Source organism: Phoenix dactylifera, unplaced genomic scaffold (assembly GCF_009389715.1).
Source record: "Phoenix dactylifera cultivar Barhee BC4 unplaced genomic scaffold, palm_55x_up_171113_PBpolish2nd_filt_p 000392F, whole genome shotgun sequence".
In the NCBI taxonomy this organism is placed as follows: Eukaryota; Viridiplantae; Streptophyta; class Magnoliopsida; order Arecales; family Arecaceae; genus Phoenix; species Phoenix dactylifera.
Genome location: NW_024067838.1, coordinates 387,997 through 414,770, shown reverse-complemented (window position 1 = coordinate 414,770; position 26,774 = coordinate 387,997). Strand labels below are relative to the sequence as shown.

General features: G+C 39.7%; 1 protein-coding gene across 2 annotated transcripts; it reads left to right on the top strand.

The window, feature by feature from the left end:
* The first annotated feature begins 5,611 nt into the window (after positions 1–5,611).
* On the top strand, positions 5,612–21,226 carry LOC103702902 (long chain base biosynthesis protein 1b-like). 2 transcript variants are annotated; one of them, XM_039118688.1, is made up of 13 exons: positions 5,613–5,961; positions 6,494–6,741; positions 6,868–6,962; positions 7,141–7,232; positions 8,260–8,353; positions 8,442–8,514; positions 8,591–8,723; positions 9,343–9,517; positions 10,798–10,938; positions 11,022–11,117; positions 11,249–11,390; positions 20,502–20,629; positions 20,719–21,226. In XM_039118688.1, the coding sequence occupies exons 2-13, from the start codon at positions 6,636–6,638 to the stop codon at positions 20,893–20,895; spliced, it is 1,452 nt and encodes a 483-aa protein (XP_038974616.1). In that variant the 5' UTR covers positions 5,613–5,961; positions 6,494–6,635; the 3' UTR covers positions 20,896–21,226. The 2 variants fall into 2 exon arrangements, 1 of the variants encoding a protein (XP_038974616.1); XR_005508154.1 differs by lacking the exons at positions 20,502–20,629; positions 20,719–21,226 and adding an exon at positions 19,393–19,854 and having other exon boundaries at positions 5,612–5,961; positions 11,249–11,509.
* The last annotated feature ends 5,548 nt before the right edge of the window (positions 21,227–26,774 follow it).

Here is a 26,774-nt window from a genome sequence, read left to right as displayed (position 1 = left end):
TTCCCGAAATCCGGATACTATATTCCAATGGTGGCGATAGCCAGTGTTAAACTTTGAAGAGAAGATTAGAAAAAGAAATATTGAAGGGGTGAAAGGAACGCTAAGTCGCTTCCAAGGACACCGAGTGCGACACCTACTTGCCGGCCGGATAGCCTATCCAGATCTTTCTATTGTGATAATGGGAATTAAAAAAGAAAAAAAATACTTTCATGAAAAACTAAGAAGATATTTAAGATTCTTTTATTTAGAAAAAAATATTATCATGAATATGCTAGTTTACAAGCTAACAATCTCTTGTATAAAAAATTAGAGTAAATTATACAAATCTCTCTGATTTTTTTTTATCACACTTACAGTCACATCTAGTTAAATTAACGATATTAATAAAATTATTTATCTTATATAAAAAATCAAAATTAATCTTTGATGGATGTTATGTCACTTAAGATTACTTTGGTTATTTCTAAAAAAAAATTTACATGGCATTTTGGTCTCATTATTTAAGGTTAACAACTTGACTAATGTTCTGTTAAGTTATAAATTCAAATTATAGATAAAAATAAATCTTCAAAGGGCAAACATATATTTTTTTAAACTATTGGATGTAAATATAAGTCGCCCCTAATCTTAAGTAGGTTTTTGTAATTTATTTAAAAAATTAAGTTCAAATACATCATCATAGGAATTTTAGGAGTCAAAGGTATTTAGGAATGGAACACCATCTTTTATTTCCCCATGAGCTCCTCCTATTTAAAAAAAAAACATGAAAAATATTGTAGTAAATTAACATGTAATAATGTGATGATTTTTCCAAATCTCTTGTAATAAACTTAATAATTGTAAAAGGTGTTGGAAACTTAAATTATAGAAAATATATTTAGCTGAAGGTAAAAAAAAGCCTTTCACTAAAAGTTTGTTTTTAAAAAAATTATATATATTTTTTATAGCAATGTCTTTTCTTGTCCATAATCTCTAAGAATATCTTGTTTGTCAATGAGAAACAATCATGCAGTTCATATATCAGTTCAACAAAAATATAAAAAAAATCATGCGTTATCGAAATCAATCAAAGGAGTTCATTATTTCTAACCATGCATCATCATACTATTTCAAAATAAAGTACATTTAGCAATAAGATAATGTTCAACAAATTCATGCATTATAAATAGTATGATTTAAATTTATTAATATAATAATTTTATTATTTGCTGATAAATCTAAAAAAGGGTCATACTACTTACCTTACGAGCAAAACTAAACTACATGTCTAAATAATTCTGGAAATCTCTTTTAGAACCTAAGACTCCGACGAGCACTCATCTAAAATCTTCGATAATAGGGCTGAAAATGGTTCGGATACGAATTGGTTATTGATATATCCATATTTGTATCCATATTTTTCAACGAATATAGATATTAAATAGATATCTAAATTAATATTCATATTTGTTCTAAATAGTTATAGATACGAATCGAATATTAAGCACATCCATATTTGCTATAAATGGATATGAATACAAATTGGATATTAAACATATCCATATTTTCTTATCCAAATATGGATATAGATCTGATACTTTTTCAGTTATTTATCAAATATGAACAAAATTCAAGAATGAAAACTAGCAATAAAGATATGATTATAAAAAAAATAACTAAAAAATATAATTTTAACAAGCATTTATCAATAATAAAAACTAACAATTTCATGAAGGATATACCGCTCAAGGTTGCTTACCACCGAAGTAGAAGGGATCTATGGCGCCTCTAAAGTATCTCATGGTTGTCGCCGGTTGCAATCGCCAGGTGAAAATTAAGAAATGGACGGACCTTCGAAACCCTAGTTGCTTGAAGATAATGAAGAGAAACGAGGGACAAAACGGACGGACGAGAGGTTTGAGTTTTTCAGGCATGCGGGATGATTCGAAAGATCTTATTCGAATCAGGTATTTCATATTCGGATTACTGTCTTAAGTGATAGTCATCCAATATTTAGGTTCCTTTTTGTTTAGATTTAGTTAATTACTTAATTAGTTTCCTAATTTAATTTAAACTTTTTCATTTTACTTACGTTGATTATACAGATATCTAAATTCAGATCCAAATCCAGAAAAATCAAGTATAACTACATCCATATCTGTATTTGAAAAATTTTTGAACTGATTATTTGGATCCGATTGGACCAAAAAAATATAATAATCTTATAACTTGCTGTTAAATCTACAAAAAGGATCACATTACTTATGTTGTGAGTGAAACCAAACTATATATCTAATTAATTTTGAGAATCTCTTTTAGAACCTCATACTCTGACGAGCTCTCAACTGAAATCTCCGACAAGTATTGTGAGTTAAAGCCATTGGATGCTAAGAGGAGGAGAAAGGAACCGATGGTGGTTTAGCAGTAGTGAGCGGCAATATCTGTCCACGGTGAGGCGAAAAGGGTGTGAGGGTCTTTAAATAGTTATTGGAGCTAGGTTAGCTCTTATAGGAAATCAGGATAGAGAAGTTCGTCTCCTATTCTAAGTCGAATAGTGTTCTATTTCTTACTCCAAGTCAAATAGGGCTCTGTTCTTTTTAATTTTCTTTTTCCCAACTCTTAGATCTGGACTAATCAAGTGGACTAGGCTTAGTTTCTTATTATCTAGGTTGGATGCTACACAACGTATGTTGACATGTAGGCTGGAAAATAATTAAGCAAACCTGAGGCCAAGCATGCTAGACAGAGAAGAAAAACCTCCTGGAAATTATCCATCAGAAGAACTTGAAACCTCGAGCAAATGGTTTGAAGAATGAAATGAAATTTTGGGTTCAAGGTATTCTGTAATTATTATTTTACTATACTGCAGTTAAATCATGTAATCATGCTAATCTATATAATCAAGGAGAATCAATTCTGTGCTGATAGATGCCTATTGCATGCTGGGGCCTGGCAAATGACAACTATAAGGTGGATCTTATCCTTATATACACTCCATATATGATTACACTACCCTGCATATACATTGCTAGTGTGTTCAAAGATAAAAAGACAACTGCATGGTTTGAGGAGCTTCGTGTCGACATGAATGTTGTAAGTCTTGCTATCTCAGGACACTCATCTAAATGCTTGATCTTTCCTGCATGAATCTGGTTACTTCCTGAGTTGAAACTATTCTACCTATGCGGAGATTTGTAGGTCAAGAACATATCCATGGAAATATTGGACTTCTATGACAACTTCACACTGCAGGAGGTGATCTTCAGAAAGTAATCTCAGAGGAGAGGATAAATCCATCTCCGAGCAAGTTGGTGACAAAGCCTTGAACGAGGCCAACATGTTCAATTTACTCAATGCTAGGGTTGCTAGCTGAATCCGAAGATCTATTAATTAGCTGGATGTTTAGAAATTTTGATCCATTGCAATTGGAATTATTCATTCTTCTTAAAAGTTCCAGTTAATGGAAATGTGTAACACTGTTTACTTGAATCAATAGTCGATGATTAATTCTTGTTTCGAAAATGATTTCTGTAGTATCACCGTTAGTTTCTAAGTAACATGAAAGTGATGATATTAGATTGCTTTGCTGATTTTTTTATATTTAACAGTAAAAAATTGAACTAAAAACAAGTCCTTAAGATTGCTGCTGCTCTGCTTCATCTAAAAGCTAGTCCTTGCGTTAAACAATTTTTCGGATCGGGATTTGATCAGACCTAATCCGGATTCAAAATATTCATGTTGGATTGGGTCATACATAGATCCGACCCAAATGACTGGTTGGATCAAAAATTTTGGCCATGGATATGACTCGATCCAATCCAATCTTTCATTAGGTTGGATTTAGATCCAACATAAACCGGTCTGGGTCGGCATCACTCATGCCTCGGTTCAATCCAACTTATTTGCATCCGACTATATTTTCTTAAAAATGTTTCCCAAATAATGTTACAAACACAATTTTTTCAGAAAATACAATTTTTTTTTTGTTTTAAGAGCCACAAGACCTTTTTTTTAAAAAAAAAAATATAACAACATCAGACATGCTTTCTCCTCAATTTGTTATCAACTCAATATTAAGCTTTTTTCCTCTTTTCTTGCGATAGCCAAGGGGATGGGACCCACCCAATATTATCATAATTCTCAAGGGCAAAAAATATTATAAGTGTGCTAAAAACTCAAACCCAAAACCTTTGCTTTATCAAGTGGAGAGATGCATCCACTATAGCAATGCCTTACTATCAAACTGAAATTGAGCTTCTATTTATCTCACAAGCTCAAGCGATAATGATTAGTTCATTTATGATTCAACTTTAAATATAATTTGAGCTTCGCTCTCTTCCTATTCAAACCATCTTAATCAAGTTTGTTACTGAGCCAAACACGAGTTGCGGTAAACACTTTAGCTCATTTACCGTCAGATGCAATGTATTCCACCTAACCCAATCTCAACCAACTTGGTCAAGTAATCGAAGAATTTTCAACCTTGCAGTCTTTCTCATCGAAACTCTTTGTACTCCGTGAGATATACAATCAAAAAATTTCAAGAAATAAAATCTCCCTTCATTTGGAAGGAACAAGAAAACGACCCCTTATAATCAACGAATAGACTTATTGGTTATAACGATTGTTGAGGGGTGGATGGGGGATCCGAAATTTTAGTCTCACATTGAAAGAGTAGCGAAAAGGATTGTGCCTTATAAGAAGGGCCACCTCTTTTCTTTCATAGGGCTTTTTTAAGAAGGGCAAAGCTATGAGGGAGAAACATCGTGCACGAGCCGTGCACGTGCGTGCTCCTTCAAAGCGAACAATATGTTTGATCAGGATACTGTCGCTTTTCCGCTAACAATATTTTGTTTCACATGGTAGGAAGGCACTGTGTGACTTCGGATTTCCAAACCGAACAACACGGCTCGCTGACTAAAGCCACACCTGCACGTTCCTTTCAGGACCAGCGGACGGGTTCGGACGGCAAGCGCCACCAGTGGGTGCGCTTGGACTTTGAACTCTGAAGTCAGGTCAAGCCCATGGAACCACCGGACCCGCCACGTTCAACTTTCAACAACAATCAAACAAATATAATTTTTTTTAACGAACATAGAACAAGTATTGATATTAAGAGACCCCAAGCTTTTTACCAAATATATTCCAATCCAGCGTGGCATGCCCAGCGTCACCCAACTTCTGCCAACGGCACCAAAAATTCTATTGCCACGTTGCAAGCCAACGGTGCATGAAACCATTATGGTGAGCCAAAGGACGGGCCCGCTTATCATCACTCATAAGCGATTTCTAGTTTTTCTAATCGAACGTAATTACATCTAATAAAATTAAATATATATATATAATAGTAAAAAAAATAGGCTTGTAATTTTTTTAGAATTTTTTTTCAAATAGTATACAACATCGAAGGTGTTTCAATCTGCTGTACTGTTTAGTTTCGATACACCTGAGAGACACGTAAGGAGCCAAATTTTTTTGCTGAGCCCATGCATGTCCAAACACAGCAGGTGCTGATTGTCATGGGTATGGTAGCCTCCAACCATTTTTGAAGCCTCGATTGCCCGCTGACCGTGGAACAATGCGGTGAGAAAGGCTGTGAGGATAGCGATTTCTTTGTTAAGATAAAATAAAATTTAATTCCAAATTGGAACGCTTCTTCCCTGCCGTTGTCGGCTCTTGCCACCATCAGAGCTGACTTCCCGAAATGCCCTTCCCCTTCCCCGCCCTGACGGGACAAAAAGTTTCTGGTCAAGAGCTGGAAGTTCAATGGCATTTCCGGCATTGGGGAAGAAAAATCTGGGCATTGACCTCTGAATCGCTGTCGAGCTCTCCAATGACGACCCCGCCCCATCCCTTCCCATGAGTCCCGTTTGAACGATTCCTCTTTAGAATCTCTTTATGTGTGTATATATTTTTCTCGAGTGTCGTATAGATCTCAGAGGGCAAATACCAAGCGGTTCAGTTAGGATTAGGGTATCGCAGGTGAGCATATTTTTCCCTCTCTCCTCCTCCGTTAAGCCCTTCTGTCTTGGTCTGAATTCTTTTTCTTTCCGATTTTTTTTTCTTTTTGAATTTTAGGGTTTTGATTCTTCGTAATGTTTGGTTGTGCGTGCTTTCTCTGAAAGCATTCGGAAAAACCATAATTTTTTTTGGTGTTGAAAGGTAGAATTCTTTTTCTTTCCCATTGTTTTTTCTTTTTGAATTTTAAGGTTTTGCTTCTTCTAAATGCGTGGTTGTGTGTGCTTTCTCTGAGATTATTTGGAAAAACTATAAGTTTTTGGTGTTGAAAGGTAGGTAGATTTATATAAGATTTTGAGGGAATAAAGGTGCTTCCTTTTCTCTGTTCTGGCGTAGAATTCTCATTGGGATTCATGGATCTGGTTGGTCTATTAATGCCTTTCATTTGCTAATGAACTTGTTGCTAAACTTAGTACGGGCAGATTTGGACATCTAGATGGGGGGAAGTGTTCGTTATCAATGCAAATGATGTTTAAAAGACACATTTTGATTTCAGTTTCTCAGATTGTTGAGAGTGGAAGGCAAAACCGAGCTGAGGTTTGCATTGGATAATCACCAAGTGGTTCGATTTCCACTCAGTGGCATAAAATTGCAAATAGTTTGGCATATTGGAGCTCTTTGCAGTAGTAGTGAAAACGATGGCTTCGGCTGTTATGAATGTCACGGCGATGGTACTAGATTGGATGTCTGTGGCATTTGATGCTCCACTTGCCAGGGCAGTTGTTTTCGGGGTTCATATTGATGGTGAGTTCTATAGTTCTTATTGCTCAAACAATATAGAATTTTCATTTTAGTTTTGATTGCTAATTATACCAGGAGGGGAAGAAGGTGTTGTGAATTGAGTTTATGTTGGTGTTTTTGTGATTGAAGGGCACCTGGTTATTGAAGTGCTCCTGATCGCAGTCATACTGTTCCAGCTCACACGGAAGAGCTACAAGCCCCCCAAAAAGCCACTGACTGAGAAGGTTTGCTATTAGCTTGGAAATTGTAAATTAGTGACATTGATGTTTGTTCTTGGTTCACCTTTAAATTTCGTCTGTATTGTATTACTATCTATTGATTAAAAATAGCTTCTGATTGACCCTTTGATTGGGACTTTGTTGTTACGATAAATTTTGAATAATCTTATATCACAAACCGCAGGAAATAGATGAACTTTGTGAAGAATGGGCCCCAGAATCTCTTCATCCACCTATCACAGAGGAAATGCTAGCTCAACCTCCTACTCTGGAGAGGTGAATAAGATTGTCCCCCCCCCTACGTGTCTACAGCAAGGTGCATTTGTATCAATTATGCATGGTTTTACGTTTTAGCACATTGGTTGCTGGATGAAGATTTCTTTCTTAAATACATATCATGGATCATACTGCAATCTTCGCTGGTCTAACATTTCACTGAAGTCTTAGTGGAAAATGATGAAACAACTAATGATCAACTGAAATATTCAAATTGATAACATAATTTGGCATGAGGAATGCATTTAAGGTGCAATGGGCTTAAAGATTAACATCAGAGAATAGGGTGCTAGTTGGTCAAGCCCAAGGTTTCAGATTGTTTGGGGTTTGACCTATGAAAGTATCAGGTAAAGAAGGCTCAGTTACCAACCTGTTGAACCCTGGATTTGCTAGGTGAACCTTTTGTCCTTGACAGCCAGCAAGTTCACTTTGGTTTTCTTGTTCTTTCACTGTATCCACCTAAGAACCATCTTGTCTTGCTAGGTGAACCTTTTGTCCTTGACAGCCAACAAGTTCACTTTGGTTTTCTTATTCTTTCACTGTATCCACCTAATAACCATCTTGTCTTCCCTTAATTGTTTAAACCTATGCTGCACTTGTCAAAACCATCTCATATCATTTTCCCTCAGTTGTCCTTGGTTGGTGCTGCAGTGAATATCTCTTTAATTTGCTCTTCCCCTACATTGAGCATTCATTTAACATACCTCCTATTTCATACCCATGCCCTTAGGATTTGGACTCACCCATCTAGGATCACCAAGACACTAGTATGAGGAGTTTAGTGGATTCAGGTCCATATTTTACTTAACAAAATTTCAGTGGATATAATAGAGAGAAGAACATGCACTCTGATAGACACTTTTCCTTTGCCTCAACCAAAATTGACCTTGCAATGCTTTTAGGTTGTCTTCTTGCGGGGATAACCATTTTATTTAGACCTGAATGAGACAAGTGGATTATTATAGAAGTTGAAGAATTATAAAGATACATGATTTTACCACTTCTCATGAGTTATTGTTTTGTGCAGTGCTGCTGGGCCCCACAGTATAATAGATGGGAGAGAAGTTGTGAACTTTGCATCAGCAAATTATCTTGGACTGGTTGGAAATGGGAAGATAATTGTGAGCAAAACCTAACCTTCTCACTTTCCATATTATTCATTTGTTGGTATCATTTTCATAAAGTTATCTTAATTTGAATCTATCTCAGGATTCATGCATTACTTCAGTGGAGAAATATGGTGTTGGTTCTTGTGGTCCTCGTAGTTTTTATGGGACAATTGGTACATACTGTTTCTTTACCATCACATGAATGTTTATGAAAAAGAAGTTCCAGCCTAATTAGTATCATTTTTGTAGATGTCCACCTTGATTGTGAGACCAAAATTGCAAAGTTCTTGGGAACTCCAGATTCTGTTCTCTATTCTTATGGGATTTCTACCATCTTCAGTGTTATTCCGGCTTTTTGCAAGAAAGGAGATATCATTGTTGCGTAAGTATACCTCTTCGTGTTTAGTATTTGTAACATTAGATTGGGAAAAAATTTAGAACATAAGTATTTCTGGATCATTTTATTATTAGAAATTAGATTGCCTTGGTAATAGCTAGTGTAGTTCAGCAAAGTAATAGGGGTGAATGATCTGTTATTTTTATGGTATACGTGGGTTGCCGCAATGTGTTTATACTTTTGGTTGTTTCCAAAATTTTAGGGAAAATGATCTTCTGATTTTTCAGAATTCTGGATTTAAGATTCAAATTTTGAATTGGTACTGAATTTGAAACTAATAGAATAACTGTGATTCAGATGAAATCTTAAAGATTAATTGCTACTCTTTATTTTTTTCATTCATGTTTTAGGACTATACAAATGTTGAAATGAAGAATCTTTTCCTAGGAACATAGCTTTCTTGTCCATGTTATTCTAAAGCATACTGTACTACTTATTTTAGCTTGTTTTTGTGTAAATAGCAGAATTTTGTCTGAATAGCAGTTATTATTTTTCTTAGGTGGCCACTTTAGTGCCACAAGAAATCATATGTACAATGTTAATGTTCGATGAATTCTTATATTTACTCTACACAACATATAAAATGTTATTACTGAATTAACAGCGATGAGGGTGTTCACTGGGGAGTGCAAAATGGACTTCACTTATCAAGAAGTACTGTTGTTTATTTCAAACACAATGATATGGCATCGTTGGAGAGCACATTGGATAAAATGACTTGTGGAAATAAGCGAGCAGAAAAGATACGACGCTATATTGTTGTTGAAGCTGTATACCAGGTGCGTTTGTTGATTTCTTCATGCTTCTGGTGAAATAATCGGGCCTTCTATCTTTTTAGACTATGCACCCTTCTTGGCCAAGAAAAGAAGTTGTTGAATGTCCAGAATTCACTTAATTTGCTTGAAATTCCTCCATCTTTAGTTGGTAACCTTTGGATATTTAGCAAGTATTTGTGTAAACTGAAGGAAGTGCAAGTGTAATGTAATAAAGCTCATCCTCACTACCAAGTAAATCAGTAGAAGATGTTTTATGTGTAAAGGGTTCAAAAAGTTATAATCAACATTAATTTTACAGTGCATAAGAAGTATAGAGTGCGCATTTAAACAGTGATGTGAATTAGATCAGTATCAACCAACAAAAATCTCTCCATCCAGTGTTGAGATATTGCATATATTTTATACAAAAGGTACATGAATATAGTGAGGGCTGTCTATTTAGATTGTACACCCAGTAAATGTTTTTGCATGCACACTATGCCACAGCCATCTGTCAAGATTGATGTAATGGGCTGGCAATATGATGGTTGATACTCCCCTTTGTGGCTGCCTAAAGCCTTTTTGCCTTGTTGCTGGCACTCAAATTTTCTTCACATGCCCATTCTATACTTGTAAGCTATAAAATTTTCACTTTTTTGTCTTTTAATAGCTATTATGTAAGGAATAAAGTAGTTTGTCATTGATGCATCAGAATATAATACTCCTTATAACTTCTCAATGATTTCTGATCTTCTCAACATCCACCACAACAGAGAAATAATTCTCATTCACCACAAATTTAGGTAACAAAGTGAAAATACAAACTCTCACCTGCCATCTTGGGGTTTTTGGTTTCACTGTTTTATTGTTGTTTTCCTTTACTTATACTCTTCCTGGAAGGTTCATATGGACCTCTCTTCTGATTTTAAACATTACTTGATGTGTATTAGGCCATATGACAGTTTGTACTTTAAAATAAAAAGGTCTACAGTTTGTGGAATTCGATATACTTATGTCTACAATTCACCTTATGAATGCAAAGTCTAGTGCATTATTAGATTTAATTTCTGCAGTCGAAGGCTGTATATTTATCCCTTCTGTCTTATAATTTTGAAATTTGTTTTGCATGGAACTTAATATAGAGGTTGTAAAGAATTTTTAGTTTAGAATTCTGTCCATTTCCATCTTTTAAGTTCCAAGTCCTGATAATTTATTCATAAAAAAAAGAAAAATTGGAGAAATATCATCTTATAAGAGTCCCCTTTCTTACTTCAAGGACATTGTCATGCTTATGAATAATGCAGAATTCCGGTCAAATAGCACCATTGGATGAGATTGTCAGACTGAAAGAGAAATATCGCTTCCGGCTTGTGTTGGATGAGAGCCATTCATTTGGTGTGCTTGGAAAATCTGGGAGAGGCCTTGCTGAATATTGTGGGGTTCCGGTAGGTCTTAGGATTCCAGTCCTATCTGTCTTGCTTCTTCCATATCCATTTCTTTGCATTCTCAATTTTATTTGTCAATACAGATTGAGAAAATTGATATAATAACTGCTGGTATGGGGAATGCCTTGGCAACTGATGGAGGCTTTTGCACTGGAAGTGTCAGAGTTGTTGATCACCAGGTATATACAAATTAAATTGATAGTTTGATCTGTTATTGGAATTATTCTGTAGTGCTTTTGGAGCATAGAAAGTTACATTATGCACTATCATGTAGGCTTAGCTCTTTACTAAACAAATTTTGTATTTGCAGCGTCTCAGTAGCTCTGGTTATGTCTTTTCTGCATCTTTGCCTCCTTATCTTGCAAGTGCAGCAATTACTGCAGTCGATTACTTGGAGGAAAATCCATCTGTCCTTGAAGCACTCAGGAGCAATATCGCCTTATTACAGAAAGGTGTGTTTTTTTGTAACAAGCAATTTGACAAGATACAAAGTTATAAATGCTATCTTTGATTTATTTTTCTGGGAATCACATGAAAATACTATGCAACTACCCCATATTGTTGGTGACTGGTTCTGTCACGCACCGAACCCGGGGCCCGGGGCGCGAGCAGACGCCGCGCACCTGCAGGGCGGACCCCGCAGGCACGCAAGGCAGATAGATCAGATCAACCATCAATTACTATTTAAAGATGAATTCCAGTTTTCATATCAAATGTCCATATATATACATAAGACAAAAGAAAATCCATATCTACTAGCTAACTACATCATGATCTCTCCATCCCGTAATCCCTACAATCATATGTCATCACCTGCAAAAATGTAAATAATAGGAGTGAGCTAACAGCTCAGTAGGCAACATCATGCAGTAAAGTCATCATATAACATGTCGTCATGCATATAAAAGCAACTAAACTCAGGAATCCAAAAATCCACACGATAATCCGTAAACCCGATCCGAGACTCAAAATAACTCAACCGCATGACTACGGCCACATCACCCAGTGGCATGGTTACACCGAAGTGCCAATACAACTCTCCGAAGAGCCGCTCCACTGAGCCAACGCACCACTGTGCCGCACCCCCTGGTGCCAAACTCACGCTCCACTGAGCCAACGCACCACTGTGCCGCACCCCCTGGTGCCAAACTCACGCTCCATTGAGCCGCTCCGAAGAGCAAAATGCACCCCTGTGCCGCCACTATTCTATCACCGGTGGTCGCGGTGTCGGAACTAGTTCCTCAGTACAAGTCGACAGGGCCAACGTATCATCCCATTGGCGGGGCCTAGACTATAGTCACGCGGATTTTAAAAATCATTAAATCAACTTTCTGTATCAAAGTCATAATCATACTCCCAACAGTAAAGCACATAACAATTTATGAAATTAAATATTTAATTCTAAATCTAACAATAATGCCAATAATAAATTAATAAATCAACATATGCAAGATACATGTTAAAATTCTACTTTAAAGCAATAGGTCACCTACCTGGGTTCGCTTAAAAATTCCTGCCACAGTATCACGAACCCCTGATTAAACATAAATATTAATTATTTAATTAATTAAGAAACATAATTTAAAAAAATTTTCAAACCCTTAAACTCCTAAGTTCATAGATCCAAGAATGGGCCCCTAAGATCAAACATAGACCCTAAAATCAGAATCCTTTAAACCCAAGTCAATTGTGGCCCAAAACAGATTAGGCCCAACTGAACCAAACCAGTTTACAGGCCCAGATCAGATCTCGGGCCCAAACCAACCCAGCCCACAGATCCAATCAGGCCCAACTCAGCCCAAAAACAGTTTCCTAGCCCAACCCAAACCAGGTCTGATCAGACCATAACAAAACCCATTCATGAAATAGGTGGAACCGGTTCACAATATAACCCGGTTCAAGATCTGGTTCCCAACTAAAGCACGGATTTCAAAGCGAGGAAAAACACCCAGGCCGAATAAAGAAGAAGAAGAAGAAAAAGAAGAAGAGAAGAAGAAGAAGAAGAAGAAGAAGAAGAGGGAAAGGAAGAAGGGGGGGTGGCTGGTGGCTCCGGTCGGCCCTCGGCGGCCGACCGTGGCCCTCGGCGGCGGCGCTCGGCCCGCCACCGTCGGCCATCCCACCTTCACGGGCGGCGCCGGACGGGAAGAAGAAGAGAAGAAGGAGAAGAAGAAAGGGAAGAAAGAGAGGGAGGAAAGAGAGGGACCGGGGCTGGGAAGCCCGGCCCCCGTTCGCCCACCTCCGGCCGAACCCGTTTCGGCCGGATTGACCCCGGCCGGCCGCCGTCGGCCGGCCGAATCCCACAAAAGAAACCTCCCCGAAACAGGGGAAGTGAAAACCAGTTAACAACCCTCATTCCTTCCCCTTTAAATCTATAAAAATAGTAAATTAGTGATCTTCCTCACCTCCGGTCGTCGACATGTGGCTTCCCGACGGCGATGGCGGCTCCGGCAGCGGCGGCGGCGGCAGCGGCTCTCAAGGAAGGGGAAAGAGGAGGAATGGGGCTCTCAGAGAAGAGAAAGAGAGGGAGAGAGAGAGATAGAGAGGGAGAGAGAGGGAGAGAGGGAGAGAGGGGAAGAGGGAAGAGGGGGGTGCGAAGATCCCGCTGGCCGTTCAGCCGGCGTGGTCTTCGTGGGGCGACATGAAGAGCGAACTGAAGTCGGCATCCATTGCCGACTTCAGTTCTTTGGGCCCAATAACAGGCCCAAAATTCAAGTCTTTACACTCTAACCAACTAAAAAAAAAAATTTCGTCCTCGAAATTAAAACATACCTCAATCCAAGAACAAGGCAGGAAACTTCTCTCTCATCTCCTCCTCCAACTCCCAAGTAGCTTCTCTCTCACTGTGATTGCTCCACTGCACTTTTACATAAGGAATCGTGCGCCTCCTCAAAACTTGGTCCTTCCTATCCACTATACGGATAGGCTGCTCAACATAAGAAAGATTTGCTCGGAGCTGCAACGATGCCACTTCGATCACATGACTGGGATCAGCAATATATCTCCTCAACATAGAGACATGGAAAATAGAATGGACCCCCGATAAAGCAGGTGGAAGTGCCAGCTTATAAGCAACAGCTCCAACTCTCTCGAGAATCTCGAATGGTCCCACATATCTCGGGCTGAGCTTACCCCGAACTCCAAATCGCATTACCCCTTTAGAAGGGGACACTCTGAGAAAAACATGATCTCCTATTTGGAATTCCAGGTCCCGCCTCCTGATATCAGCATAACTCTTCTGTCTACTTTGAGCTGCCCGAAGTCGTTCTCTGATCAGCTGAACCTTCTCCACTGTCTGCTGAATAATCTCTGGACCCAGAATCTTTCTCTCTCCCACATCATCCCAACAGATAGGTGATCTACATTTCCTACCATACAAAGCCTCATAAGGGGCCATCTGAATACTTGCCTGGTAGCTATTGTTATAGACAAACTCTACCAATGACAGATGATGATCCCAAGAACCCCTCATGTCAATAGAACAGGCTCTCAGCATATCCTCTAGAATCTGAATGGTCCTCTCAGACTGCCCATCTGTTTGTGGATGAAAAGCTGTACTGAAGCTAAGAGTGGTTCCCAAAGCTTTGTGCAAACTGCCCCAGAAATGAGCCACAAATTGGGAGTCTCTGTCAGACACTATAGATACTGGAACTCCATGCAGCCGCACGATCTGCTCAATGTACAACTCTGCAAATCTCTCTAGTGTCATCCCAGTCTTAAATGCTAGGAAATGTGCTGATTTGGTCAATCTGTCTACAATCACCCAGGTTGAATCATTACCTCTGAGGGTACGAGGTAACCATGACACAAAATCCATAGTAATATGCTCCCATTTCCACTTTGGGATCGGCAGGGGCTGAAGCATACCAGCTGGTCTCTGATGCTCAATCTTAACTTGCTGACAAGTTAAGCATTGAGATACAAACTGGGCAATCTCTCTCTTCATATTGTTCAACAGAACACAACTTTCAGATCCCTATACATTTTTGTACTACCAGGATGCACTGTATATCCCGTACTGTGAGCCTCCTCCATAATTTCCTTCTTCAGACTAGGATCATCTGGAACACAAACTCTGCCAATGAACCTCAATGAGCCATCCTCATGTATATGAAAGTCAGGCTGAGATCCAGACTCAACATCTTTCTTGATCTTCTGAAGCCGAGAGTCATCCACTTGCGCTGCCTTAATTCTGTCAATGAGTGTAGGCTGGACTCGCAAGTTTGCCAACTTCAAGGTAGCATCCTGCAGATATACCTCTATTTCTGCCCTCCTCAGATCCTCCAGGGTATTTCTCTGAGTAGTAATCAAGGCTGCAACATTTTCTGAAGATTTTCTACTTAGAGCATCTGCTACCACATTTGCCTTCCCAGGGTGATAATGTATAGATAAATCATAATCCTTCAGCAATTCCAGCCACCTTCTCTGTCTCATGTTCAGCTCTTTCTGAGTGAAGAGATATTTCAGACTTTTATGATCAGTGAATACCTGGCATGTCTCTCCATACAGATAATGTCTCCAGATCTTTAAGGCAAAAACCACAGCTGCAAGCTCAAGATCATGAGTGGGATAATTCTCTTCATAGGGCTTAAGCTGTCGGGAGGCATAAGCAATAACCTTCCCATTTTGCATTAACACACAACCCAAACCCTTCTTGGAAGCATCACTGTAAATGGTAAAATCAGTACCGGTAACTGCTAGGGTCAGAATAGGTGCTGATACTAGACGGTGTTTCAATTCCTTGAAGCTCTTCTCACACTGATCCGACCATTCAAACTTCACTCCTTTGCGAGTGAGTTGAGTCAGGGGTCCGGCAATACTAGAGAAGCCCTCCACAAACCTTCTGTAATAACCGGCTAGTCCAAGGAAGCTGCGAATCTCAGACACATTATTCGGTCTGCCCCAATCAACCACAGCTTCAATCTTCTTTGGGTCAACCATAATTCCTTCCTTAGAGATAACATGCCCCAAAAACATCACCCTGTCCAACCAAAATTCACATTTCTTTAATTTACCATACAACTGATTCTGCCTCAGAGTCTCCAAAACAATCTTCAAGTGATGCTCATGCTCTGCCTGACTCCTTGAATATATCAGAATATCATCAATAAATACTATCACAAATTTATCCAGAAAAGGCTTAAACATTCTGTTCATCAGGTCCATAAATGCTGCTGGTGCATTAGTCAAACCAAAAGGCATCACAAGGAACTCATAGTGTCCATACCTGGTACGGAAAGCGGTCTTGGCTATGTCAGACTCCTTTATCCTCAGCTGATGATATCCAGATCGAAGATCAATCTTGGAAAATACTTGAGCACCCTGAAGCTGGTCAAACAAATCATCGATCCGGGGTAGAGGGTACCTATTCTTAATAGTCACCTTATTGATTTCTCGGTAATCAATACACAGTCTCATGCTACCATCTTTCTTCCTTACAAATAATACTGGGGCACCCCAAGGAGAGACACTAGGTCGAATGAAACCCAGATCCAATAGCTCTTGTAATTGGTCCTTCAGCTCTTTTAGTTCAGCAGGGGCCATTCTATGAGGAGCTTTAGACAAAGGTGCAGTACCAGGAATTATATCAATAGCAAACTCGACATCTCTATCAGGAGGTAAGCCAGGCAGATCATGAGGAAAGACATCAGGGTACTCACTGACTACTGGTATATCCTCAATTTTCTGTTCAGACTGTCCAGAATCTGCAATTGCGGCTATAAAGATGGGAAACTCCTTTCTAAGAGATCTTATGCCCTGCATAGCAGACACTACCTGAAAAGAGACACCCCAGTCATCACCCATAAAACTGAACTCATCAATACCCGGGATCCGGAAGGTCACCCTCTTCAGAAAACAGTCTATGGTAGCGTGGTATGCAGCCAACCAATCCATACCCAAGATTACATCAAAATCATGCAGATTCATAACAATCAAATTAGCTCTCAAATCTCTACCCTCAACTAGTACTGGACAGGAAATGCAGATCTGACTAACTGTCATCGTACCCCCAGCTGGAGTACTAATGCATAATTCCCTCTCTAAGGAAGAGTGGTGTAAATCGCACTTATGCACATATGAAGATGAGATAAAAGAATGCGTAGCACCAGAATCAAATAACACAACATCAGGGTTAGATCCATCCACTGTAAGATTTTCTACCCTACTATCATTTCTTCACATGTGTCCCTATATTCCTAAGTTTTTTTTTTAAATTTATTTATTTATTTTTAATTATTATTATTTATTATTATATTTATTATGATTCTGTTATAATGTCCCTAGTGATCTTTAACCTATGCTCTGATACCAATAAATCTGTCACGCACCGAACCCGGGGCCCGGGGCGCGAGCAGACGCCGCGCACCTGCAGGGCGGACCCCGCAGGCACGCAAGGCAGATAGATCAGATCAACCATCAATTACTATTTAAAGATGAATTCCAGTTTTCATATCAAATGTCCATATATATACATAAGACAAAAGAAAATCCATATCTACTAGCTAACTACATCATGATCTCTCCATCCCGTAATTCCTACAATCATATGTCATCACCTGCAAAAATGTAAATAATAGGAGTGAGCTAACAGCTCAGTAGGCAACATCATGCAGTAAAGTCATCATATAACATGTCGTCATGCATATAAAAGCAACTAAACTCAGGAATCCAAAAATCCACACGATAATCCGTAAACCCGATCCGAGACTCAAAATAACTCAACCGCATGACTACGGCCACATCACCCAGTGGCATGGTTACACCGAAGTGCCAATACAACTCTCCGAAGAGCCGCTCCACTGAGCCAACGCACCACTGTGCCGCACCCCCTGGTGCCAAACTCACGCTCCACTGAGCCAACGCACCACTGTGCCGCACCCCCTGGTGCCAAACTCACGCTCCATTGAGCCGCTCCGAAGAGCAAAATGCACCCCTGTGCCGCCACTATTCTATCACCGGTGGTCGCGGTGTCGGAACTAGTTCCTCAGTACAAGTCGACAGGGCCAACGTATCATCCCATTGGCGGGGCCTAGACTATAGTCACGCGGATTTTAAAAATCATTAAATCAACTTTCTGTATCAAAGTCATAATCATACTCCCAACAGTAAAGCACATAACAATTTATGAAATTAAATATTTAATTCTAAATCTAACAATAATGCCAATAATAAATTAATAAATCAACATATGCAAGATACATGTTAAAATTCTACTTTAAAGCAATAGGTCACCTACCTGGGTTCGCTTAAAAATTCCTGCCACAGTATCACGAACCCCTGATTAAACATAAATATTAATTATTTAATTAATTAAGAAACATAATTTAAAAAAATTTTCAAACCCTTAAACTCCTAAGTTCATAGATCCAAGAATGGGCCCCTAAGATCAAACATAGACCCTAAAATCAGAATCCTTTAAACCCAAGTCAATTGTGGCCCAAAACAGATTAGGCCCAACTGAACCAAACCAGTTTACAGGCCCAGATCAGATCTCGGGCCCAAACCAACCCAGCCCACAGATCCAATCAGGCCCAACTCAGCCCAAAAATAGTTTCCTAGCCCAACCCAAACCAGGTCTGATCAGACCATAACAAAACCCATTCATGAAATAGGTGGAACCGGTTCACAATATAACCCGGTTCAAGATCTGGTTCCCAACTAAAGCACGGATTTCAAAGCGAGGAAAAACACCCAGGCCGAATAAAGAAGAAGAAGAAGAAAAAGAAGAAGAGAAGAAGAAGAAGAAGAAGAAGAAGAGGGAAAGGAAGAAGGGGGGGTGGCTGGTGGCTCCGGTCGGCCCTCGGCGGCCGACCGTGGCCCTCGGCGGCGGCGCTCGGCCCGCCACCGTCGGCCATCCCACCTTCACGGGCGGCGCCGGACGGGAAGAAGAAGAGGAGAAGAAGAAAGGGAAGAAAGAGAGGGAGGAAAGAGAGGGACCGGGGCTGGGAAGCCCGGCCCCCGTTCGCCCACCTCCGGCCGAACCCGTTTCGGCCGGATTGACCCCGGCCGGCCGCCGTCGGCCGGCCGAATCCCACAAAAGAAACCTCCCCGAAACAGGGGAAGTGAAAACCAGTTAACAACCCTCATTCCTTCCCCTTTAAATCTATAAAAATAGTAAATTAGTGATCTTCCTCACCTCCGGTCGTCGACGTGTGGCTTCCCGACGGCGATGGCGGCTCCGGCAGCGGCGGCGGCGGCAGCGGCTCTCAAGGAAGGGGAAAGAGGAGGAATGGGGCTCTCAGAGAAGAGAAAGAGAGGGAGAGAGAGAGATAGAGAGGGAGAGAGAGGGAGAGAGGGAGAGAGGGGAAGAGGGAAGAGGGGGGTGCGAAGATCCCGCTGGCCGTTCAGCCGGCGTGGTCTTCGTGGGGCGACATGAAGAGTGAACTGAAGTCGGCATCCATTGCCGACTTCAGTTCTTTGGGCCCAATAACAGGCCCAAAATTCAAGTCTTTACAGGTTCCCACACTAAAATATAGTCTCTTAAATACAGTATGATATTGACCATAAGTGGTTTTAGTACTTTCTTGACACGGTAAGAAATGTATGGTGCACTCATTGATGAATCTACGTCATAAGCTGGTAAAATATTTGTTGAAAAAACTCAAGTGTCTATTCAATACTGTCAACCTCAGCAATCAAAAGTTCATTTTCATTGTAGAAATTGATTTCTCAGCTGATAGTAAGTGCTCTATATAGAGCTGGAACAACCCATAACCTGTTAGATACCAAACTTATTTGAAGCTTGCTTAGAGCTAAAAGTTTCTACTACAAACATGCATGGTGGCCAAGCAATCAGGGCATTCTCTTCCTTGCCCTAGTCACGTCTTCCCTCCACTCTGTAGCATGGAGTGGGCTACTGGTCTTTATGCTTGAATTCCACTGTTTAGCACCAAGGTTTCAAGTGCCAGCCCATTGTAACAGCACCCAGCACAAGTCGGGAGAACATCTATGAAGTATAATTTTAAATAAAAAGAGCCATTAGGACCTTTTCTTTTTTCCTTTTCGTTTATTGCCCTCTTTTGGAACAGCATGCCCCATGTCATCAACACTTGAATCCTTGGCTAGCACAAGCAATCAGCTGGCTAGTTTCCTTAACAAAGAGACTCGTAGACATTGCTTGCCTTTCATTAGGTAGCAACTAATTAGTTGAGCAAAGAAATTAGGCCTTCAATATTACCTAATCATTATCGTATGGCTGACATAGTTTCAACATGATTTTCTGATTGATGCTCTGTCAACTTATTTTATCATTCATTAAGTAATATGCTGGTAAATGCATTTCTCTACCGCCAGGGAACTTTTGCTGTTCATTATTGCTGCTTGATCGCTCATTCCTTTTGTGCTGACTGTCATGAGAAATGCTACTGGATTTTCCAGTGTGATTATAGTGCAACATTCTGACATTTATTTTGATCTAAGAATACTAAACTACATTGCAATAATATGAAGATTACCTCCTATTTTCTATCTGATGAGCAAGTAAGCTCAACAAAAGCTTTCCTTGCTGGACATTAGAGTCTAAATCTAACCTCCTGGCATTTTTTTATCATCTTGGGAAAGTGCAGGCTTGGCTGATGTACCAGGACTGATAATCACTAGCCATCCTTTATCACCTATCGTGTTTCTGAAACTTAAAAAATCAACAGGCTCAGCAAAGACTGACTTGCAGCTTCTCGACACTATTGCTGATAGGGTAAGCCGATGGATGACACTATTGCAAGAAGAAATTGGATTCTGAAGTATCCTAAATCATTATTCCTGATAATCCTTTTCCTTTAACAGGTCTTAAAAGAAGATTCGGTTTTCGTTGTGACCTTGAAAAGGTCTACTCTGGACAAATGTCACCTTCCTGTTGGCATCCGCTTGTTTGTTTCAGCAGGTCATTCTGAGTCTGACCTACTGAAAGCATCTGAGTCGTTAAAGAGAGTTGCAGCATCCGTGCTGGCTGAGCTTCTTTGAGGTTCTGTTTGCCAATGAAGGAACAGGAGCAGGTCAAATTATATCAACATTTTGATTTTGCACCTTGGCTTGAACGTTGTCGTTTGTGGGTCTAGATATGTACCTAAGCTACATTCATTTTGCCACCCAGGATGTGCTTTCATGGTTTCTAGCAGGTAGAAATTCTGTATAGTATTGATATGCTTTAATTTGAATGTCTCTGCATGCCTGCCTTCTCTTTTGTTCAGATATCCCTTGGAATTGAGAAAATCAGCAGTTTTGAATGTACTCTTAGACCATTTAACTAAGAAATTTGCATTGTTCGTTGAATAAAGTGATGAAAATTTCAACATGGACACTCCTTAGCCTGATAGCTCTTAGATGGAAAGAATCATGTACATTTGGATGCAACCATTTTAATTTCAAGTGTATATGTTCAAAGTCCACTCTTTCTGCTAATGTTAATTACTAACTAATTCAATTTTAACAATGTGCGAAAATGATAGAATGAAGGAAATTAACTCAAAATCTAGACTGTTTCTCTAGTCCACAAATCTTGGAATTTCTCCATGTCATCAAATGAAAATAATTATGGTCGAAGATGCCCTATGCTAGTAAGCAATCATCTGTTGACTTTTAAAGAATGTTTGCCTTATCCAACATCAAGATCGATATTAGCTGCTTTCTATGATTGCTCTGTGTCTGTTGGTGAAATCTATAGTATGAACTATGAACTGAAATTATCTGAAGCTGGTTGGCCTATAGTCTAAGCTGCTACTACAAGCTGTACACAATCTGGAGCATAAAACTCTCTTTGACAAACACTATGTAATCAAGAATTAAAATGCAGACTAGAGAAATCTATTTTCCTTCTGACCATTACCAATTGGAAGTTTTAAAGCTTCTCTGCTGAGGTGGCTGGTGACCATGCCACCTGTCATGCTAGGTAAATCTCCTGCTGTTACCATCTCATATTTGATCATATATGAGCTTTATACAGTGGCTTTACTGACATAGGGTTTGTTTACTATCCTAAACTGAGTATGTGTCTTAATGTTCTTGGAATTTATTTTTTTCATAGTTGTATTCAATTTAAAGATGATAATAGCACGGGGATGAAAACGATGGATATGTATTAAGTTTTTTGTATTAGGAGCTTCTGCGACCAACCATATGCCTTGTTAGCGACACCAAGTATAGGTTTCCCTTTTTTCTTTTTTAAATCCATGGCATATCATCAAATCTTTGTTTATATGGATTGTAAGTATGGGGAATGATTAGGTATTGAGTTTTCTTACAATCCTTAGACTACACAAACTGAACTTTATTTACATGCAAGGAGGCTCAAAAGCAGATTTACACGTAGTATAAGTCACTTGAAACTTACTTGAAGGTAAGTAGCCTTGCTAATTTCTTCAATTCTCCCCACCTGTTTAGTCAAAGTCGTCATGCTTGTTTGATATTGCTAGGGTGATATGGGTTCTTGCTGCCATAGGCTTCAAGAGCTTGAGACCATGACAGGTGGATCTTTTCATGCTTAGATTGAGCAAACAGACCTGGACAAGGGGAAAAAAACGAAATGAAGGATCCTCAAAATAATAAACAATTGCTGTACCAAGTGGAGTGATATGAGTCTACTTCTAGTCTTCCATGACCACCACCATTTCAAACTTGACCCAGAATCTTCTGTGGTGCATAGTTTCCGCACTCGATGGCTGTCATAAAATAATGGACAGCTATCAACAACGATGCTATAGCTACAGGCCCACGAATATATAAGCACCATTAGAACCTTTAAACTATCTACCATGAGATTATTTTTCAACATCCTCTTTTATTAATAGAGAGGGAATCCTGGATGGATGAAATTCGAAGTAAAAGGCAATATATGAATTAGTAAGTAGGAGCTTAGAGATATTAGTAGGCAAGAAGGATCCTAGGCTCTCATATCATGTTAAGATCCAACCCAAAAAGCTTAAGCTGGTATGTGATTGAGCTCATGAGTATATAAGCATCACTAGAATTCTTAACCTATCTAATATGGGACTATTCCTCAACAATGCTTGCATGGGAGATGCATTTGCCAATGCAGCATCAGAATAGCATAGCAGATGGAATGCTCATAAGAAATTTAAATAACCAAAGCATGAAACCAAGTCCTGCCTTTGAAAGACAACTCTCTGCATGCTTGATGGTCCCACTCAGAGAAGCATGTGATGTTTCTTAGATTTAGCCGTCGGTTTACGCAAGAGGACACCTGATCGTGCATTGGACCAGGATAGTGTTCCAAAGCGGTTCCAACTCCTAATCATAATCATACCACCAATTCCACTGGGACGCCCCCACTTTATTAGAGTAGGTCTGGAGTTCGAATTCCGCGCTCCCGTGGACAGCACTTCAAATGGTCACTCCTTGTGGGCTCTCCTTCGCCCTCGGATGCTTCTTGTCAAGTCCTGGTCCATCTAAGATGGCGAATTAGGCCTAAGTAACGCCATTATTGTTGTAGGTCCTGTATGTTATGAGGTCAGAATAATGGTGAAAGGCAGAGACAGAGATAGAAATAGTGATGTGGGGTCATATTACCAAAAGATTGGACAGTGAATTGGCAAGCTGTGTGGTTTCCTATGTCGACTGGTCCAATCAAAGATGAGGTGCAAATGTTTTCGAACTCACTCTACAACGACGAATGAGGTGCAGGTCATTTGACCCTCAATGAGAGGAGGGAACCATTTGATATGCTTGTCTCCTCCGGGGACCATGATGTCCCTGCCGCCCACCTCCACTCCTCCCTCCTCTCTCGGGTCAAATGATCTCCTACAGATCACTCCGAAACCCGCCCCTCGCCGGTCGGGGCTTCATCACCGGGGCCAAGGCCGAGGCCGGCAACATTAATGATGAGGGTTTTTGCAATGCTTGGTACGAGACTGTCATCTTCGACGACGATTCCTCCACAAGATCGCCCGTCATTCCCAAAAGGCCAAATCGGACTAGACCAGCTGGTTTGACCGGTTCATCCAGTCTTTCGAGTTTGACTGATCTTTGATCAATTTTAAATGAGTTTTTTTTTTTTTTTTGGGCATGAATAGCCGTCTCAAAATTCAAATTTATGTAAATATCCTCTTAAAATTTATATTTATTTCTATATCCTCATAAAACACTATTTTTTTTTGCACAAATGCTCCTAATATAACAGTTCTTCTAACACTGTTAATAAAAACCATATTTATTTTAATTTAAAAATAAAAAAATTGAAATTACTTTTTTTTTGTTCTCCATCGCAATTGCTTTATAAATGTTTCTTTTTGCACATCTACCTATTAAGAATATTTTAGTCATTTTAATTTGAAACCATTAATTTATTAACCGCATTAGATGACATGGGTACATATGCAAAAATAAGGAAAAAAAAAGGGTAGAATAACAAAACAAGTATTTTAAGAGGGTATACATATAAATATCAATTTTGAAAGGGTATCCATATAAAATTCGATATTTAGAAGGATATTCCTACAATTTTTTTTAAAAAAAAATTCTTTAAATCGTAGTGGACGGCACCACCCGGATCTCAGTTCAACCGGTCTGATCCGGTCCAATTTTATAAATATTTCTGCATAGAATAGCACAGTCCGAATAAAACCGTGGGAATCTCCTTGCCGTGCCCATACTGGAGCTGGTCGGTGCGGGTGCAAGCGGTCCCCCTTGGTTTTTATTCGTATTCGTCCACTTGTCCCCCGTGGCCGCTGTTGTATACGTCTTCGACTGCATACCTACGCCATTGATGTAGTAGAAGTCATGAAAGCTGCAATTTATGCGCGAGAAACAGTCTCATAATGAACAGTGCAGGTTTTGTTTGGGACGCTTTGCTGGAAGAGAGTCATGGTTTAATGGCACCTGTCTTGTTGTAATGCTGTAGCAGGCGTATGGGAACAATGGTCATCATCTAGTTGTTCATGGTTTTCTCACAAGGAAGGTAGAAAGATTAATATTTGATATTGTTATAAGTTCGGATCAATGGATTTATACTTTCAGATTCAAATCTCAAATTCACATCGAAAATAGTTTCCTATGGAATGAATTGAGATAAGCTGAATAATAACGTTGTTGTTTTACTTATTTAGTCTTGTTATAACAGTCAACTATGTCATTTTAAAAAAAATAGTCTAACATCCAAAAGTTTCGCATTTTTGAAAAAAAATATTGCGAGAGACACCAACAAGTGCAAGCTTCTCCTAGCTGAAAAAAAATAAAATAGATAAAGAAGAGGTGTATAGATTTAGCCATTTATAAAAACCCCTTAAATATCTAAGGATAAAGTCATTCATTTGCTGGTTGGGGAAATAAAAAGATGGTAGATGAGAACAAAATGACAAATAGGGGTTGAGGGACAAGCGGCATGGTTTTCTTAGGTCCACTCTTTGATCACTATGTTGTTGGTGTTTGGCTGGTTAAACTGATAACTTTCTTTTATTTATTATTTAACCAGCAACCAAACACAGCTGACACCAGTTTATATATAGAATTGGAGCTTTTCATCATAACTCTGCAGTGTATCACAGTGATTCCATGATCTACACAAGCTAAATTCGCTCATGCTACATGACATATATAGGACTGATTTTGGTACATTATTGATTGGTCCTAACATTGTTACTTGCATTAAAATTGTTCTCTAAAATGGACCAAATCATGCTACGTTAGCACAGAAATTCCACACGAGAAGGCTAATAATTGTTACGTAACATATATATCAGCTGTGTAACTATTGTGTTACATGATTGTATCATCCCACCAAGCCTATTTCTCAGAAACGACCGCAAACCCATGCTCGTTTCAAGTCTCCTATGCGTCACAAGATCCCGTAGGAGAATAGAAGAGCAAAAGCTGAGCAGACCAAAGCTCACATAGTGCATGAAATCAAACTGGAGACCAAACAAACTCTTCATGGAAAAAGATAAAAGAAGCATGCGGCCGGCAGCCGGCGAGGCTTCTGGGTCTTTATCACAGCCTTTTTGAGCGGAAAGAGATGAGCTGAGCGAGTTGGAAGCGGGGCCCTCTCTCCTTATCACCTGTCCTCCTCATCACGTGAAGACAGGAAGACCCTCTCGTCCCCTTGCCATCTTCCAAGCCCCTCTATTCACGGTTGGCATTATGGGCCAATTCCCAAACCCCTACAGACGCTCCTCTCTCCCTCTCTCCGCGGTGAAAAACTTACATCTTCAGACAAAATATTATCCATACGTCTCAGAGCAAATCAAAAGCACTGCCAGATCTGAGTTCATATGAATTCTACAACCAGTGGCCTGATATGAACTCGAGTGGAAGCCTTTGCTCTCTCATGTAGGCCCAACATTTCTCTCCTCTCTCTCTCTCTCTCTCTCGTCGTCACCCTGGGGCCGGTGACAGGCTAACTAACTGTCCAAATTCCTGCCACCGTCCAACATGTCACGAGCGTTACGGTGACATGGGCAACCGTACAAATCTCATTAACTTTTCGAGTGAAAGGAAGTGCCTTGTGTGTGTTTGTGTCTGTGTGTTTGAGAGAGAGAGAGAGAGAGAGAGCCATATCTTTGAAATTTAAAACAGTATTAGACTTGAGAGTAGACCCACCCCTGCTCTCCCGTGCCTACCCCAGGCGCATGACCCCTTGTGCGTCGCACGTTTTGTCTGAGACGGAGATAATAAACAAGCCAGCCAACGACAACATAAATTAATGTTAAAATTTATTATGGTACAAGTGCAGCCACAAGGAATCCTCCTGCAAAAAATTACCCACCTGGCAGCATTTTAAATTACGACCACCGTTGGATCAATGATCTCCGCTACGGCACCAATGGAGCTCGACACGTCGACGCCTTGTAACCTTCAAAAGCCACACGATGGATAAGCTAGTTTAAATGGTT

Excerpts from the sequence above, each read along its gene's own strand:
- LOC103702902 (XM_039118688.1), top strand. The coding sequence starts at position 6,636 with ATGGCTTCGGCTGTTATGAATGTCACGGCGATGGTACTAGATTGGATG. Across the intron at positions 8,515-8,590 it reads TAGTTTTTATGGGACAATTG|ATGTCCACCTTGATTGTGAG; the intron begins GTACATACTGTT and ends TCATTTTTGTAG. Across the intron at positions 8,724-9,342 it reads AAAGGAGATATCATTGTTGC|CGATGAGGGTGTTCACTGGG; the intron begins GTAAGTATACCT and ends CTGAATTAACAG.